Source organism: Anabrus simplex, chromosome 2, assembly GCF_040414725.1.
Source record: "Anabrus simplex isolate iqAnaSimp1 chromosome 2, ASM4041472v1, whole genome shotgun sequence".
NCBI lineage: Eukaryota > Metazoa > Arthropoda > Insecta > Orthoptera > Tettigoniidae > Anabrus > Anabrus simplex.
In genome coordinates, this window is record NC_090266.1 from 456,237,704 (window position 1) to 456,257,149 (window position 19,446).

The 19,446-nt window shown below is 38.7% G+C and overlaps 1 protein-coding gene across 4 annotated transcripts in view; it reads left to right on the forward strand.

Annotated features, from left to right (window-relative positions):
- Pli (E3 ubiquitin-protein ligase pellino) overlaps positions 1 to 19,446 on the forward strand; it is an 826,064-nt gene that overhangs the window by 597,215 nt on the left and 209,403 nt on the right. For all 4 annotated transcript variants that reach the window (XM_067140842.2, XM_067140840.2, XM_067140843.2 and 1 more), the window contains one exon: positions 4,539 to 4,733. In XM_067140842.2, coding sequence (XP_066996943.1) covers positions 4,539 to 4,733 — 195 coding nt within the window. The remainder of the gene's footprint in view (positions 1 to 4,538; positions 4,734 to 19,446) is intronic.

Below are 19,446 nucleotides of genomic sequence, written 5' to 3' on the forward strand. Positions count from 1 at the left end.
TAAGCATTACCTACTAATACTGCAGGCCTCACAGCAAGGCTGATGACATCACAAGGATAAGCAGTCACTCATGAAGCGCACAACAGCACTTCAATGGTTGTTGAACGAATTACTTTGATGATGAGAACTTCTGTGCTCTACAAAACATTTTCAAAAGATGCTCTTTCAGGGTATTAAAGCATATTGGTAATACATTTATTTCAGTTGTACCGATACCAATTAAGGCAGAAAAAAAGACGGGGAGATGGCGCACTCCGTTTTCTGGAAATATGGTAAAATTTCAGATTGACAGTAAATAGCAACAAGGGGTTTTAATTTGATTGTTACTATTTTTTAATTAATAGTAATTTTATGACCCTTGGTGATTAGTAATTAACCTACGTTTTACTCATGAAGAATCAATTAACATTTTACTGGAAAATAAAATAATTATATGAATTAATAATTAAGGTCCTTCGTATATACTACTAATTAGAAGCCAAAGTAAACTGGAATTTTGTCCCATTAAAGACTCTCTAACGTGCTGGAAACCTTCCTTTATTTTTTATTCAGAACATTTTATTTTTACTATTTTGGTAAATATTTCTGTATTAGTGCTGACTTAGTAAGAAACAAAACGAAGATTATACATAATAGAAATAATTAGTTACAATATGAAAAATAGGATACAAAGGAGGAAATGATTCACAAAGGATGCTGGAATTCATAACAGGAAATACAACAGTTTAACAGTAATAACTTAGTTTTAGTTAAATAACTTAATTCTTCTGTATAAACATTACATCAATAGAAATTTCTGAACTGTTAATTCTTAATCTAGGGAATTTTCTCATGGAAACTTGTTTAAACTCATTTGTTGTTATTTAGATGAAATTAAACCCTCTAAATTTTCAATGATTAATAATAACAAGAATAATATAATAATTCCACAAACATTACTGAAAATCCACTGGAATTTTCCTTAAGTCTTCCAGTGAAATAATCTGACATTTGTCCTAGATGTTCAGTATTTCTTTTCTTCATTACTGGCAAGATGCAGTAATTTACTTAACTTTTGACTTTTGAAGTAATACGTTGTCAATCACATTCCATTAATGTAAAAGCTCTCTTTCTCTCCAACACACTGGTTTAAACATATTTTGCTCAAATTGCAAGAGAATTTTTAAATATGTTTTGTTGAAGACAAATTAACTTAGTAACTAGCATACAATTAGGATGGTGGAAGTAAAGCCTTTTATGGCAATAGGCTAGCCTTGAAACAGTGAATCAACTACAGTACACTCAATATTATCACAAAATTAGAGCCCAGAAATGCCTGCTTAAATTCAGGTTACATGAAAGTACCGGTACTGAATTATGTACTCTCAAACTCAAAATGTCAAATATTAAAAGTATCTACTTGAAAATATTTTAACTTGGCTATAATGTATCACTGGCCATTAAGATAATGTTTGAAAAATATTTTTTCATTGCCAATAGAAATATACAAAGGTTTGGAGTACGTTTTTTAAAGAAACAATATTAACAGCATTGACCTTCTTGACTGGAAGTATGTATACTACATCTTTGAATGTTGACAAAAAACTTTGAATCATAAAAACTTGAGCACTAGCAGCAGCATTTGAGGAATTATATGCAGCACGTAGGATGTTACCACCAGTATAATCTAGGTAAGATTTCAGATGGATTTCATGAACCATTAGTGAAACAATACTATCCAATATACTAAGAAATTTATATTTCTGCTTTATATAAAGGAGAAAATTCTTGTCAATTTGGTCCATAGCTAGGTTGGTATTATATGCTGAGCAAATTTTATGCAGTGTGTTGGGATGTGGCAGTGCCGGTCCCATGGTGTAGGGGTAGCGTGCCTGCCTCTTACCCGAAGGCCCCGGGTTTGATTCCCGGCCAGGTCAGGGATTTTTACCTGGACCTGAGGGCTGGTTCAAGGTCCACTCAGCCTACGTGATTAGAATTGAGGAGCTATCTGACGGTGAGATGGCGGCCCCGGTCTAGAAAGCCAAGAATAATGGCCGAGAGGATTTGTTGTGCTGACCACACACCACCTCGTAATCTGCAGGCCTTTGGGCTGAGCAGCGGTTGCTTGGTAGGCCAAGGCCCTTCAAGGGCTGTAGTGCCATGGGGATTTTTTTTTTTTTTCGGATGTGGCAATATCAAATAGCCTGAACTTCTCATAAATCTATATGCATGAGGTGAAATAGGAAATAAAATGCTGCAAAAGATTTTGAAATCTGATGAATAAGAATAATGATTCTTGGCTACATTAAATAACAGCAACTGTTCACATATAAAGTCGATCAGACTAGATTCTCCTCTTTCAAGTAGCTCTGATAACTTCATTAAACAGTTCTTGATCAACTGAAAATGATCTTTTATAAAATCCTGATTTTCTAATCATCCAATCTTATCAAGTTTGAACACACTGTCTGCTACATCATTGATATTACTAACTATTATAGGAAACTTTCCTTTATCTAGGTTAGTAAGTTCCATTTTCCCCACATGTATGGACATACTCAGGTCACTTTTTACCACAGTGGAAGCTAAGAGTGTGGGAATATTGCATGTCTCCAGTAGGACAAATGAAACATTAGATTCTGATTTAACACAGATCCAGTCATCTAAAATTTGGATATTAGGGAGACATTGAAGAAAACCTTGAAAGTCTGAAATTCCTTTTGTCTTGGTATTGAGCATGGGTTTTCAAACTTTCTGCTAATGCAGTTTCAAGATCCCTGTTTTCCAAACTTTCTCTTCTTTGATGTCCACTCTCTCTATGTGAAGAAGTGGAAGAGAGATAAGAGAGGCAGCTGGGCATAATTGTTGGCACTGCTCCCTGTTTCAGATGAGGTTTGTGAAGAGGTATAGAATGCTTATTTCCAGTCTTACTGTCCTAGTAGTCACTATGTCTCAGGATTTAGTCTTCACTGAATTGCAGTTCACAGACCTTAAAAAGAAAAGGAAAAGTCTAATTTGTTATGCCAGTACCTTAGAAAGCAGTGAGGTAGTTAATTAACTACGGATAATCTTCTCAAGGTAGGCAGTTAAAATGTGGAACAGGACAGCAACTTGATGTGTGTGGTTCAAATTAGGGTGGTCTTAGACTCAAATATTATAAAAATGTTCACGTTTATCACGTGGTTCAGTGTGAGAGAAAATTAATACGGTATAACAAGCATCGTAGAGCTCACAGCCTAAAATGAACAGAATTTTCAAAATATCAGTACTGAGCTTACCTTTGAATTCTGCGTGATCTGGAAATTGTCTCGGCGTATTGCGTTAACCCATATCTTGCGAAGTCCTTCATCGCTTGGGAAAAAAAACAGCTACCCCGGATCCTTTATCATAATTTCCCCTGCAGCGGGGAACGGAACATATAAACACCCTTCTTCTACGAACTGTGATACACTACACTCATTATTTCAACCATATGACAGTATTAAACAGTTTCAGCACAGCATTATTTCCTCACATGTTCCTCATGCACAATTCAACATAGCAGCCATGTTTGATGATACTCATTACAGCAGTAGTGCCACATGGAAACTTTAATTTTTCTCCAGGTGAAGAGGCAGGGAAGGGGAAATAAATTCGTTCAAAGTACATTTAACCATTTTTATTCATCAATGAACTTCACTCTGCTTTGTAGTTCATCATAATCACATTTATTTACGATGCTGAGCGTGGAATTAATATTCCATACGTGGGGTGAAATCATAGACATTGGCACCTCAACTATGCTTAGTTCCTCCTTTCACCGCCAGGGAATCTCTCTCCTTGCTGTGATCTAAACACTGGGTCGTCGGCTGGCCACGTCTGCCTTACCCTGTGACGTCACATCTCTCACGACACATCTGTTGCAAGGCCTGTACTATTAGTAGGTACTGGTTTAAGTCCTTCAGAATCTTTCTGATGCAGTGTCTTTTCATAATTCTGACAGGCTTGCTTAAATACTCCTGTCTTTCACCTCCACTGATCAGTCAGACTTGATAAAGCCTACTGCAGTGATATTGAAACATTGACCATTCACAACCCAGGATGCAACGAACAGCCCAGAGAACCCCTCTCTGGGCAGCCCTGAAGATGGTTTTCAGTGGTTTGTGATTTTCACACTCCAGACAGAGGAAGGGTGCTGTTGTACCTCAGTTAAGGCCAATGTTGCTTCCTTCCCAGTCCTAGCACAGCCGTATCCCATCATTGTCATAAGACCTGGAGAGAGAGAGAGAGAGAGAGAGCATGTGCTTTGATAATTAGTTAAAAAATTTAACACTGCATGTTCAGTAAGAAGGGCTGTTCATATTTCATGTTAACAATTAAGATTTTAATTCTGTTCCTTTTTATCTTTCTCTTTTGTTCATATAATCTCGGTATTGCACTTACTGTTGTACTAATGTTTTTATTTTAAAGTTTTGATAAACTCTTATAAAATTTGCAGAAATTAATCTTCAATCATACTAATAACGTGTTTTTCAGATATTTCTGACTGATCAGATATTTTCTTAATCATTTGTTCACAGATTGGCCGGTCTTCAGAATCACCTATCGACTTTGTGGTGATGGACACTATTCCTGGTGATAAGAGTGGGGAAAGTAAAGTGCTTCAGAGTACTATATCTCGATTTGCATGCCGAATTTTGGCCGATCGCTCCAACCCTCGTATTGCACGAATTTATGCTGCTGGTTTCGATTCCTCACGAAATATCTTCCTTGGTGTAAGTTTCTTTGTTAATACAAATTGCATATTATCTTCTTTGGAATCTCATTCAAGATTTCATTTTCTAATTTTGTGCAACCTGATATAAGTTCTTTGTTTAAGCGTTTGATTATATAGTATATATAGATTATATATCGTCGTTGCCGGGGCAAAACCTCCTATGTGATAATATTTTTGGAGATATACTGACCCGCAGCACATGCATTATGAAGAGCGAGAATGCCTTGACCATATTCACACAATATTGCACCTTAGATGACAGAACCTTACCGGCCAAAGTTCTAGGCTAAAATATTTCACATAGGAGGTTTTGTCCCGGCAGCGACGATATATTTTATAGATGGCCAGGCAGGCATCAATTTTTGCAAATGGGACAAAGTCTCTCATCGTGCATTGGCACTGCCGGTGGCTCCAAGTAGCCTACGCAGTGGCCTCCACGGTATGCACTAGCCATGCGTCTTGGTAGGTGTGTTATTTACCAACTGATGAGCCCAACTTAGCACAGTGGGGTGAAACGCTGGCAACTAGGAATGAGTTAGCTGGAAAATTTATAATGTCCAATAACAGACCAGCTACACTCATGCTCAGAAATTAAGGATAATGCTGATACATAGTGAAGCAACGCTATGGTGGGCAGTTTGTGGTTTTAAATCACCTCAGGGTGTGACCATGTGGTACATTTGACTTGCGGTCGTTGCACGGTGGCGCTGGCAGCAGTCCAAATACGCAAAGGTGTGTTGGTGCATGTCAGAGTACGGTGCAGCGAGTAAGTGTGCAGATGTTTTCAGACGTGCTAATGATGACTGTGTGGTGAAAATGGCTCAACAAACACATATTAATGAGTTTATGAGAGGTAGAATAATAGGGCGACTAGAGGCTGGTCAAACACAGCAGGCTGTAGCACGAGCCCTCCATGTTTCACAAAGTGTGATCTCAAGATTATGGCAACGATTCCAGCAGACAGAAACATGTCCAGGCGCTACAGTACGGGACGTCCGCAGTGTACAACACCACAAGAAGACCGATATCTCACCATCAGTGCCCGCAGACGGCCACGGAGTACTGCAGGTAGCCTTGCTTGGGACCTTGCCACAGCCACTGAACACTTGTCTCCAGACACACAGTCTACAGACGACTGAACAGACATGGTTTATTCGCCCGGAGACCTGCAAGGTGCATTCCACTGACCCCTGTTCACAGGAGAGCCCATAAAGCCTGGTGTCAAGAACACAGTACATGGTTATTGGAACAGTGGTCCCAGGTTATGTTCACGGACGAATCCAGGTATAGTCTGAACAGTGATTCTCGCCGGGTTCTCATCTGGCGTGAACCAGGAACCAGATACCAACGCCGTAATGTCCTTGAAAGCGACCTGTATGGAGGTAGTGATTTGATGGTGTGGGATGGGATTATGATTGATGCACGTACACCCATGCATGTCTTTTCAGAGGAACTGTAACAGGTCAGGTGTATCGGGACGTTATTTTGCACCAGTATGTCCGCCTTTTGAGAGCTGCAGTGGGTCCCACCTTCCTCCTGATGGATGATAACGCACGGCCCCACCGAGCTGCCATTATGGAGGAGTACCGTGAAACAGAAGATATCCGACGAATGGAGTGGCCTGCCTGTTCTCCAGACCTAAACTCCATCGAACTCGTCTGGGATGCTCTCGGTCAACGTATCGCTGCACGTCTTCAAACACCTAGGACACTTCAGGAGCTCTGACAGTCACTGGTGCAAGAATGGGAGGCTATACCCCGCAGCTGCTCGACCACCTGATCCAGAGTATGCTAACCCATTGTGTGGCCTGTGTACGTGTGCATGGTGATCATATCCCATATTGATGTCGGAGTACAATGCGCAGGAAACAGTGGCGTTTTGTAGCACATGTATTTTGGGACGGTTTTCTCAACTTATCAACAATACCGCAGACTTACAGATATGTTTCGTTTGTGTTCGCTACGTGCCTATGCTATTAGCGCCAGTTTTGTGTAGTGCCATGTTGTGTGGCACCACAGTATACAATTATCCTTAATTTATGAGCATGAGTGTATATTGCTATTAAGTGATTGATGTCGCTCACTTACAATGATACTTTTGAGTAACTTTTTTTGAGAATTTGTTATGTGTAAGGCATGATAGCTTGGCAACATTATTTTTTCACTAAGGAATTAAGGTCTGAATTTCTGCCAGAACAACAATATTTTGAACAGTTGAAAGCTGCAAATCTGCAATTTGCAGTGAAACTGTAGATGTTGGAATTCCAACCCCTCATCCATATCATGAAAGACATTGTCTCTTCAAGTACAGGATTATCTACAGGAGTGAAGTGCAGATGAGGTTTATATGTTCCCAGTGACTACTACAGAAGTTGTAAAGGTTCTGGAAAAACCCTGGTAACTGATTGGTGGAGTGAATCCAAACACAAATCCAAACCAAGTTTCGTAGCTAGAGGAGGCAGAAGAATCAATACGCTGTGCCTGTGCTTCAGGAAGGGTTATTCCTAATTGCTAAGGGTGAACTTAAAGGAAATACTCGAGCAAGCGTAGTAGCTGTTGCATGGCTTCTCCATCCCAATATAAAAAATCTCTTCAATTCCCTATTTACTTCAACCATATCCTTGACATTGATAACACACCGTAGTATGGGTGAAATCGATGACACGGTAAAATACTGTAAAAAGTTGACACGGTTTGCACATAAAGAAACAATAAATATTTATTGCACCTGCTGTGTAAGCCTACAAATGAGTAAAATAATTTGTACTTAAAACATTACTTCAAGGGTAGCAAAGGAAGCTGAAATGTTACATGAAATGAAATACTATTGTCTACAGATACATATTTTGGGACATTTATTTATTTATTTATTTATTTATTTATTTATTTATTTATTTATTTATTTATTATGATGTATCGGTATTTGGGAGGGGTGGGGGGGGGGGGGGGGTGAGCAAGCTGTACCACCACTGTGTGAGGGCATTGTCTGTGGGTGTAGTTCTAGAGGTTTGGAATTGGAAGGAAGTGGCGGTGGCCTTGAGAAAAGTACCATGTGTGATAAAATGGAAAACTATTTTGAGGATGGCCAATGGGCGATTCAAACCCACCTGTCACCTTGTCTCCTGAGTACAGAGCAGGCTTGCAACAATAACTGACCATGCCACAATGCACAGAGCTAACCTGTTCGGTATCCTGCTAATTAGCAAGATGGAAGAGAATGAAAAATTGACAGATGATTTTCCATGGAAGGGATAAGCATTTAGAAATATTTCTGTGTAGACTGGGGGCAAAGAAGCAAAGGAGTAATTAGGCAATTACTATTTGCCATACACCAAGCTTCAAATTCTATACTTTATGCTGTTTGAGGTGAAGTAAGAACCTTGGTCAACATAGAGAATGCATGTGGACATGTTAGGTGTTAATGAAGTTTGAGTAAGGGGAACTAATCCAGGAGAAATAGGAGAGACCGAGCAAGTTGGATGTGCAGTTAGGGATGCACAGCTGTGGGCTTGCATTTGGGAGATGGTGGGTTCGAACCTTACTGTTGGCAGCCTTGAATATGGTATTCCATGGTTTCCCATTTTCACACCAGGCAATTGCTGGGGCTGTACCTAAATTAAGGCCATGGCAGCTTCCTTTCCACTCCTATCCCTTTCCTCTCCCACTGTCGCCAAAAGACCTATCTGTGTCGGTGCGACATAAAGCAACTTGAAAAAAAAAAAAAAAAAAAAAAAAAAAAAGGGAGATTATAAGGCAGTTAACAAGTGTTAAAAGGGAAAGGTTTGTGTGTTATAAAATCCTTAACCCTCAACACTGTTTCTGTTTAACATGTAAATGAAAGAATGTGAATGATTGGGATAGATTTGGTGCTTGAAGGAATTAGGGTTCAAATAAGTCTCAGTGTATTCACCATGTCAAGAAGATGAGGATAAAGTAGACAACATTTATAAGCACTGAGGATGATGTTAGGGTCACCAGCAAGGATAGTGTAATGTCAATAGGTGATACGAACTAGAATTGAGAGGGGGGGTGAAGAAGATTCGTCCCCGTGGTGTAGGGGTGGCGTGCCTACCTGTTACTCAGAGGCCCCGGGTTCGATTCCTGGCTGGGTCAGAGATTTTTACCTGGATCTGAGGGCTGGTTCGAGGTTCACTCAGCCTACGTGATTAAAATTGAGGAGTTATCTAACAGTGAGATAGTGGCCCTGGTCTAGAAAGCCACGAATAACGCCTAAGAGGATTCATTGTGGTTACCACATGACACCTCGTAATTTGTAGGCGTTCGGGCTGAGCAGCTGTTGCTTGGTAGGCCAAGGCCCTTCAGGGCTGTAGTGCCATGGGGTTAGGTTTAGTTAGTTAGGATGAAGATTGGAAAATATGGAAGCTAATAGGAACAAGCTCAGATGCATTTTCTGTATTACTGTGCTGATGGAGACTAGCAGTTGCCCTTTTTTTTTTTTTTTTCAAGCATAAGGGTAAGTGTGTTCACTGCTACACATGGGGCACAGTCCGTAAGGTCCATAAGAGACTATATCATAATGGACTTTGAATTCAGGAAATCTGTTAGGATTATGTAAGAATTCTGGAGATTTCATGATATCGTAGACTACTACTGTATTTGAATAGCTGTGAATTCAAGAGTATTACTAGGCCTAGGATAGAGAAAGTGAAATCTTTCTCCTGGTAGATAATGATTGGAAATCTCCAGCATGAGGAAATTAGATAGAAGTATGTGGATGTGTTTAGTGAAATATTCAGATGAATTGACAGTAAGCCAGTTCAGGATATAGAGTGAATGAGTAGCATACAGAGATGCTATGGTACAAATGACAAGGGAATGGCTTGAAGAACTCTGTATAAAGGAGAGGGAAAATCTAACATATTGGTGGAATGATGGAAGCTTGTTAAATATAAAAGTAATATGCATAAAAAGTGTCCCAACAAGAACTGATGTAGTAAGGGAATAGTACATAGATGAACGAAATAGAGTAAAACAAATCATAGTCCCAGAACCAATTGTGGGATGATTTTGAAAATAGACTGAAAGGACCATGTCAAACAGCAGGGAAACTTTCCTGGACTATAACAAAGAATTTTAGAAAGAGAGGGAAAATGTGTATGAATAGCACATTCTGTGAAAAATCAGGTTAACTCGCTGCAGGTCCTAGGAAATCACCAGACATTGAATTAATATTTTGAAAATTTTCTCAACATTAAAGGAAATCTTTGTACTGACGTCCCGAGCAACCAAGTCCATTGGGTGGCAATGAAATTACACTTGGATGGTAAATAAGCTGTAGTGTGATAAAGCAGCAATAATAGATGCAATTAGACCTGAAATGGTGAAATAGAGTGAGGAGGCAGGAATAAAATGGCTTCATTGAGTAATAGGGTTGTCATGGAGTCTGAGTAAGGTACCTTTTGATTGGACGGAGACAGTAATTGCACCTGTCTGTATGCAAGAAAACAGGCAGAATTGTAACAACTACCAAGGTGCTTTCTTCATCAATGTACTGGGCAATGTGTTCATAGAATTGTTTCAAAAAGAGGGTACAATCTATGGTGGAGAGAAAGTTGAATGAAAACCAGTATAGTTTCAAATCATCGAGGGGTTGTCCGGCTCCATAGCTGAATGGTTAGCGTGCTGGCCTTTGGTCACAGGGGTCCCGGCTTCGATTAATGGCCGGGTTGGGAATTTTAACTATCATTGGTTAATTTCCCTGGTACGGGGGCTGGGTCTATGTGTTGTCTTCATCATCATTTCATCCTCATCATGACGCGCAGGTCGCCTACGGGTGTCGACTCAGAAGACCTGCACCTGGCGAGCCGAACCCGTCCTGGGATCTCCCGGCACTAAAAGCCATATGCCATTTCATTTTCATCGAGGGGTTGTTAACACTAGATTTTGATCTGTACTTCTACAGAAGCTCGTGGATTCTATGCCACGAAGATGTGATGCTGTTATCACTGCTAATTGATATGCAACTAAATACTGTACTAGATTTGTACCTCAGCATCTGAAAATATTTTTGTGTATTGATGTATTGTTTTATCTATAAAATACTTTTGATCCATGAAATTCCTACCTCTTATGGAAGACAGTTACGTATAAATAAGGCTTGTGTTATGTTGGTAACTGATATTTTGTAATTTAAACTGTTTTCTTAAAAACAATTTTGAACAAAATTTACCTACACAACAATTTTTGAGTACCACTGTACTAGTACAATGGATTAAGGGCTGACGATATTAAGCCCATTGATGCTTGGGATATTTTCTGACAACTCCTAGCTTTGTTTTATCACCTATTCAATACATAAAAATTTTACAAATTAGGAATTTATTATTGATTCCACTTGAGACATGTTTTGCCCTTCATTGAGGGCATCATCAGTCAAATTATCACCTCAAGGCAAAAAATCAGGTACCTGGTTAGTAGTTGACATGCACAAATTAATACATATTATTAATACACATTACAAAATTAAGTATGAGAAACAGTTGTACAATAGTGATGGTTGAACATATAGGTTTATAGAATAAGAAGTCAGCACCAATGTGTAAAATTAAAATAGTACAGTTTGGCAGTGGTGCTCTGGAGAACAGTTGACGCAATCATAGGAAAATATAAAGTTTTAAAAATATTTACATTATAACAATCAAGGGAGAAAAGGTGTAGTGTTCGGCGTCAATGTTTGTAACCAAACATTAATGTCAAAGTTTGGTAACTATACAGTATTTACATTGTCCAATTGAACAGTTGAGATAAAGTTTTAAAATTATTTACATTATAACATTCAGGGGAGAAAGGGTGTAGTGCTCAGCGTCAATGTTTGTAATAAAAAATAATGTCAATGGTTGGTAACTATATAGTAATCACATTGTCTAATTGAACAGTTGAGAATTTTACAATTATATACATATTTACACAAGAGCAGCTTGGTGAGCAAGGATAAAAAAAAAAAATTTAAAAAATTCTAGTACCAAGTGCGTCCTGATGTTTTAAAGGTTGGAAGAAGAAATTAGCATTGACATTTCAGAAATATGTAGAGAGGTTTATCTTAGTTAAAATCACCGGGGGTAGGGAAATATTTCATAGCCAAATGAGGTTTTATAGGCATCAAGCTGAAAGTTGTCTGGTTGCAGCACCGAGATCGGTACGGAGACTGGTCAGTGTGGATGGAGATTCATGGGTATTCCGTGCGTTTGAATGGCAACAATGGTGACAGTTATTTGTGGGTAATTGCTAATTAGCAATATGTTGCGGGTTGAAACTTTTGCTTATTCTTTTAGTTGACTTCTGTAGCTTCGAATGTTATGTGAAGACATCGGTGTGAGATGCCGGTGAGACAAATTGAGTTACAAATTGAGTTACATGTAATTGTTACAAATTGATATTATTCCGTGGAATAAAGTATGGCGGACTTCGGGATGAAGTTATTGTTTTTTACTGGTCTGGTGAGATAGAATAGAGTTGCTTGAGTTGTGAACTGCGCTGGAGAGATTAGAATGTATACGGCAACTGCAGAGTCAGAGCGTTGTAGCTGGGGTGAGGCATCTTCTCATTCTGACTTCGAAGAGGAGCCGTAGTGGCACGCCATATTTTTATGTATTGAATAGGTGATAAAACAAACCTTTTAGCATCCTACATTCAGTATCTTCAATACGGATAACAATGATTTTTATCACTTGCAACTCCTAGCTTGTAATTCATAGTTGTAATCAACCTTTGCACATTTTATCCTAGATTAGTGCAATGCAAAATTGTTTTCATATGTGTACATGGCTATTTCAGCATCTTCATTTCCACGATGCTTGGTTCAGCATTCTGCCTCTGTTGTAGTTGGCTAACATTCAGTATCCACGCTGTGCAACAGGGCAAATTATAGTTTGATAAATCTTAAATTTTAGGTACATTCATCTGGCAAACACAGTCAATGCCTGTCATCATACACCTCTTCATCATGGCTGCATTAATCCACACATTCACCTCTTCGATAATGTGGTTATCGTCAGCAATCGTATATCCAAGATATTTGAACTTTTTATACTTGCACCAGGTCCTTGTCATCAACTTGGATTTTCTCCATTTCTTGTGGGTCTGATATCATTTTGGTTGTTTACAAATTATTCTATCCTCTAGTATGGCTGTTTTCCTGGGTTTGTTGTATACTCTTCCTTCTTGTTGTTGACATCTATTCCATACACTTACCAGATGTAGGGATATCCCAAACTTCCTAGCAACACTAGATTGGGATTTACCTTCTTTTAAGGCATTTAGGGCAGCCTATCTTGGATTTACGAATATTCCTTGTGTTTTAGCGTGTTCACAGCCACCTTTAAAAATAAAATATATCTATCATATTCCTGACTAATAGTACTCTGGGAACATGATTAGATCAGTGGCTTAGCTGCCGGCTTCCCACTTGGAACGCTGAGGTTTGAATCCTGAACACTGTACTCGTTTTGAACTTGGGTAATTTTTTATTTTGCTATATTTGAGTTCATACTTTTTACATCATATCTGTAAAAATGAACATATCTTTAAAAACTGTAATACAATTCATAGATCCCTTCCCATGAAAACAGTGGATTGAAATAAGTATTTTTTCATTTTTTTTTTAAGTTCAACGTTTTGCCCCGTCGGATGCATATCCTTAGGATCATAGGTTACCTTTCCAGGCTGGTCCCGATGGCAAGTTGTTAGATATGCCATCTGACTGTGAGCAGGTTTTAAAAGACTGTAATAAGGGATTAATCAACTTCTAAGCTGTCCGGCTCCACCGCTAAGTGGTTAGCATGCTGGCCTTTGGTCCAGGCAGTTCTGGGTTCGATTCCTGGCCGAGTCGGAGATTTTAACCTTAATTGGTACATTAGGATGGATCGGGGCAGTGTGTGTGTTCAATCTTCATCATTAGAATTCATTGCAGGTAGGGTCCCATCCCCATAGATGTGCAGGTCGCTTAAACGGCGTCAACTCGAAAGACCTGAGCCAGGCCTCTTCCGAGGGCACACACCATTGTTAAAATAATAACATAAAATAATTAATTTCAAACTTCTAAGATTATGAAAAACTAAATATGAATAAAAGAATATACTTCGATAAACATCTATTTAATGATTGTGCTAAATAATCCAAAACGTATAGGGCCTACGGTACATTTACTTTGAATATTAATCATGAATGCGAAAGAATGACTGCTGTTTATAAATACTTTTCAAATCCAATTATTATCTTGTCATGTTTAATGTTTCTTTATTTGATGCCATGAAGGTATTGCGATAATCAAGAAACAATAACTGATACAAGATAATCCGCGAGTACTAATGTTAAAACATTGATACAAACATCCATATTCAATAAAGTTCACAATAAATAAATTTCAATTTCGTATCGTCAAATTATGTCTCGTGATTGAAATCCCTTTGCTTGTACTGTAACTTATTATATTTAAAATATGTGAAAAATAAGAAATAATAATGACAAATAAATTAAATAATTAAATTATTTTCCATTACTTGAAGAAAGAAATCGGCGAATACCTATATCATATAACGACGAAGATAAAATGAGAAAGCAACAATAACAAATAATAAATTCCACTCGCAACATATATGAATTCTGAACCAATAAAACTACTATCTGCGCACTTTTTAGCGATAGATTTACGCCCTAGAGCTGAAGCGGTCGACCTTGGCAATCTTTGAAACACAAACTATGAATCGCTTATGCATCGCTGTGCGACGTCTGGCGTACACTTTACGTACTAGTCCTGTTGTTATTTACACAGCAAAGCCAAACTATAGAATTCACTCTAGGAATAAGATTCGCATCGAGAAATGTTATATAATGTCATATAATGTGTGTGTGTGACAGTTATTGGCTTAAAATAACAAAGATTTAGAAAATTCATATCGATCGATGATATCGATTCATACCAGATTTCATTTCCATTCAGTTGGCAGTACTTACGGAACCGGAAGCGCCCCCTTCTTACTCCTCAAATCCGTACACAAACAGTTCAACATTGGGTTTGGGACACCATCCACGGATGCTTGTTGTTACTGCACTCTAATATTTTTTCAGATTAAATATCGTGCTAAAAAGAACCGTTTACTAGCTGATTTGGGAGCACATAAAATTCGCTCACTGGCTTTTCACAAACTGCTGATACAATGTCTTTCTGCTTTGATTTGCAACAGGTACAACCACTGCCTAAATTATCAATTGGCGAAGCATTCTATTCATGCCAAATATCATTTTACACACTGTGTGTTACCGACGTCAGTATTCAGAATCCAAAATTTTATGTGTGGAATGAGACTGAGGCTGAAAGAGGGCCAAGCGAGGTGTCATCAGCTATTATTTCGTTTTTAGATGAGGTACAGTTCGATAAATCGATCACCTGTATCAGGCTGTTCGCAGACGGATGTGGAGGCCAAAACACGAACATGCATGTTATCCATGCTCTAGTTTACTGGCTACAAACCAAAGCACCCGCTAACATTTCCATGATTGTTGTCATCTTTCCTGTCAGAGGACATTCCTTTTTACCCGCAGACAGGATTTTTGGTGTTGTAGAAAAGTTTCTTCTTAAGTGCTCTGACATTGTTACTCCCGAGGAATACCAAGAGATCTATCAGTCTGTGGGGACCGTAAAACATCTAGGATAAGAATGGGTTATACAGGACTACAAGATCCTCGCCAAGCATTTTAAGAAACTGGACGGGATTAAAGAAATGAAGAGGGTGATTGTGAAGAATAGCGAGGAAAGTGGTCAGTACCACGTTACAGTACAGGAGGAACCGACGTACAGGTTTGATGACCCCTCAAAGCGATTTGTAACCCTTCTGAAACGAGGCATAAGGCTGGGCCAGGTACATGAACCTCCCGTAATCGATAAATTGAGAGCATTTAGTACGTTTACATGGGGATTGAGATCGATTTGAGTACACTTACCGTATTGAATACGATCCCCGTTTACATGTAGTATTTGAGTATCGTATTGAATCCGCCAGGCAACATCGACGTATGCAGACGATGCAGAATTGTAGTAAAATCGATATCACCTCTTAGAATTTAAAAACGCCAAATGAAGTAGAAGCCCAGGAGATAACTTTCAGTTTTGACAGTATGTGTGGTATTCTAAATGTAATTGGTGCAATAGATAGAACGCACATTCCAATTTTACCCCCAACAGAAGGTTGTCGTGATTTTCTTAATCGCCAGGGCTGGCCGTCTTATAATATGACTGCAGTTGCTGATCATTTATACAGGTAAATATACCGGTATTTACTGGCTTATATTTCGACAGAACTTTAATGATGATGATTTTGTCAGAACAAACATGGACTGTGTGCGCAGTCGTTTTCAATACGATCTCAGTACGATCCGCGTTTACATGGAACTCAATTCAAACTGAGTACGATACGATCCCAGATTTTACCGTATCGACCTTGAGACTCAAGCCGAATTGAGTCCCCGTTTACATGGCGTGTTCAATACGGGAAGTGTACTCAGATCGATCTGAATCCTGCATGTAAACGTACTAATTATCTGACGCTAAAAAACTGGATGTCGAGAACGTGCTGAAAGCCAGATTTGGAGACAACTGGAAGGAGTTCGACAGTTTGCAATTTTATGTTTCAGCACTAAATAACGTTAGATACTGGTAGGCCGACTCATGACGATGACTGTGACTGTGCATAAGGAAGAAGGATTACTTGCACGACTGTAAACATCCATATAGCATTAACAGTGTGTTAATAAGAACTTAATTCACTGCACATGATGCGCTGTAGCTAACAATAAAGTCAATACAAATCTTTGGAATCAAATGAACGTTACAAATCGTATTATGGGAATAAAAGGTTGTATCAAAACGTATTTTGTTCAGTGAATTGATTCAAAACGTATTAGGTAAAATTTTATGATTAGAATGACGCCTTCATGTATTGGGAAATGATTTGAATCAGGACTGATTCGGGAACATAACCTCAGTACCTAGGTTTTGCCATTTAGAATTTTGAAATGTCTTATTTGGTTAGGGAGTGAAACGTTTTCTTTTAACTTCCTGTAAAATTATAATCCGTGCACTTAATACGATTTGAAACGATGCTCCTCATATATTGCTTTCTTACAACTTAAAAATCATGTCGTCTTATATGTCCTATATTTAATACTACTGAAACATATCGTCAGCTAAAATTTATTGTGGTCATATTATACACTTCGCTACGGTATTATACTGAAATGTATAATTGAATGCTTATTGTTTTATATATAATCCGCCGAAATTCGCGATCTGACTGTTTTTCTGAGAGAATTCGCCAAAATTCGCGATCTGACTCGTTTTCTAATAGGTTACGGCAAGTTTCCTCCCATTTTTCAATCTTTATTTCCAGCGATCGATTTCGTACTTCCCGGGCTAGGTCCAGGTATTCCACCCGGTCAATTGGGTCCCTAAATCTTTGTCATTTTTTCCTATAAGCATTTTTAATATGGATCAAATCCTTCAGGATTCTTCTTCTTGGGTGCCTTGGCGGTACTGAACCCGCGGCCGGACTGCATTCTTAGTCATTACCCGTCCAGGACCCGTTTCCAGCGCGGTCCGCACATTTGACGACGGTAAAATATTATTATTATTATTATTATTATTATTATTATTATTATTATTATTATTATTATTATTATTATACCGGGTGGTACACCTCTACCGCGCACATTCGAATTTTCCGCCTTAAAGTACTCCTCTACAGGAGAAACAGTGAACTTAAAACTGGATCTACTTAAACCTTTCCTCTGAAGATGTCACTGTGAATTTCGAGGTGTTTTGTTTACTATTTATCAAGAAGTTTGGGCATTTTCTCATAGATGTCACTGCCTAAAAACTGTGATCATGCACCGTGGTGCGAAGTGAAGGAACTTTCTTGAAGAAATTTTGTATTCATAAGTTTTTGTCCTTACTAAATTTCGTTCTTTCATTTGTGGGTTGGCAATATTAATCTTTCTTTCCGCCAGTTTTGAACTTAGCCAATCCAGAATTTCTGTAATTAATTTTTGACCAATCGTGTCTTTCTTCTTCGATTTTGATGTGTAACTTTAAGCTACCCAATAAACGCCTGTGGGTGTGTCTTAATTATTCATGAATGGTCTCGTACCTTCCCCGAGGGTGTAAAAACTGCTGATTTTCTTGCTTCTCGGCCACTTCATCAACATCTAACCTAACTTCATCAACATCTAACGTGTAGGAGGAGGCGGGAAGCGCCTCTTCCATCAGGCAGCAGTTCTTCAGTAAGGTAATGGCCGCTTAACATCTTTATTTCTTGCTAGCTCAGCAGTTTAACCCGCGGGAAAGGTCCGAAACCTTTACCATGTAACCCATCTTTACAAATATGTAAATTTCTGCCAGTTTATGTAAAAACTTAAGTAAATTTGTAACTGTAATTCGGGGATAGAGAGTGATTTACCCTCTCGAGCTCCCCCTTCATATTGGTTTGAGGTGACTACGTTTTGGTAACTGATTTTCTTCTTTTCCTTAATGTTTTAAATTTTTTCCTTATACGAGTCACCTCCATAGTTTGGGAATAGCCCCTGTTTCATCGGCCTAGTGCCTTTTAGGTTTTAAAATGTGTATTTAGGAGTGCAAGTATACGCCTCCATTCTTTCTGGTATTCTGGGCCATTTACTTAACCTGTTCTTTTCCTGCTAAGGCCCAGTAGATTGGGTACAAGATACCCCCGTGTCATTGCTGTAAGTCGTGCCTTGATGACAATAAGTGGTAAAGTCTGATATTGCCTTGAATAGGCGTGGAAAACTGAGATCATGTTAGCTCTTTTCCAGTGTGTAAAAGTGCCTCAGGGAGGCTTGAGGTTAAAAGTTGGGAGCAAGTGCTCCAGGTATTAGGGGTTTTCTGCCCTTCGGTAAATATGTGTTTGTGAGCTGAGAGCTCAGAAAATGTAAAGGGAGGGCTTGAAGCCCAAGTTCTGTTTATTCCACCAATCTTATCTTTCCTAGAGTTAATTTTTGCTACTTGTACCTATTGCATTGTTTCTTGTTGTTCGAAAAAAGGAAGAGCAAATATATATATATATAAAACCTTGTTACAGTTTTAAATTAACTTTCATTTTGGTAGTTAGACCCATTCACCCCGGCACCTTCTTTCACCTCTGCTGATCCACCAAACCACGGTAACAATTATTATTATTATTATTATTATTATTATTATTATTATTATTATTATTATTATTATTATTATTAGACCGCTACTTGGCGGCGATACGAATGACATACTTCCGTGCATTATTGACCTTATTATAGAGGTGAACAATTGGACGGTCAATCTCATTTGTTTTTCAAAGGTGTTTACATTTTTATTTTTATGCCAAGAGAATCTATTGTAATCTAAGAACGTTCTCCGAAGAAAAAGATGGCTCTTGGAAACGAACCCAGGAAGGATTAAAAATGATCGGTTTATGATCAGAATAAGTACATCGAAAATCTACAGCCTGTTTCCAGTCATTCGACAGGGTCAGGAATGGAATGAATAAAGCCCCCATCTAGCGGCGACAATAGTTATTATGCCGGCTGCCGAAGCCTGTCGCACTCCACTGGGGCATTGGACAATGAATGACAAATGAAATGAAATGATATTGGACAGTGTTGTTGGAATGAATGATGACAGGGAAAACCGGAGTATCCGGAGAAAAACCT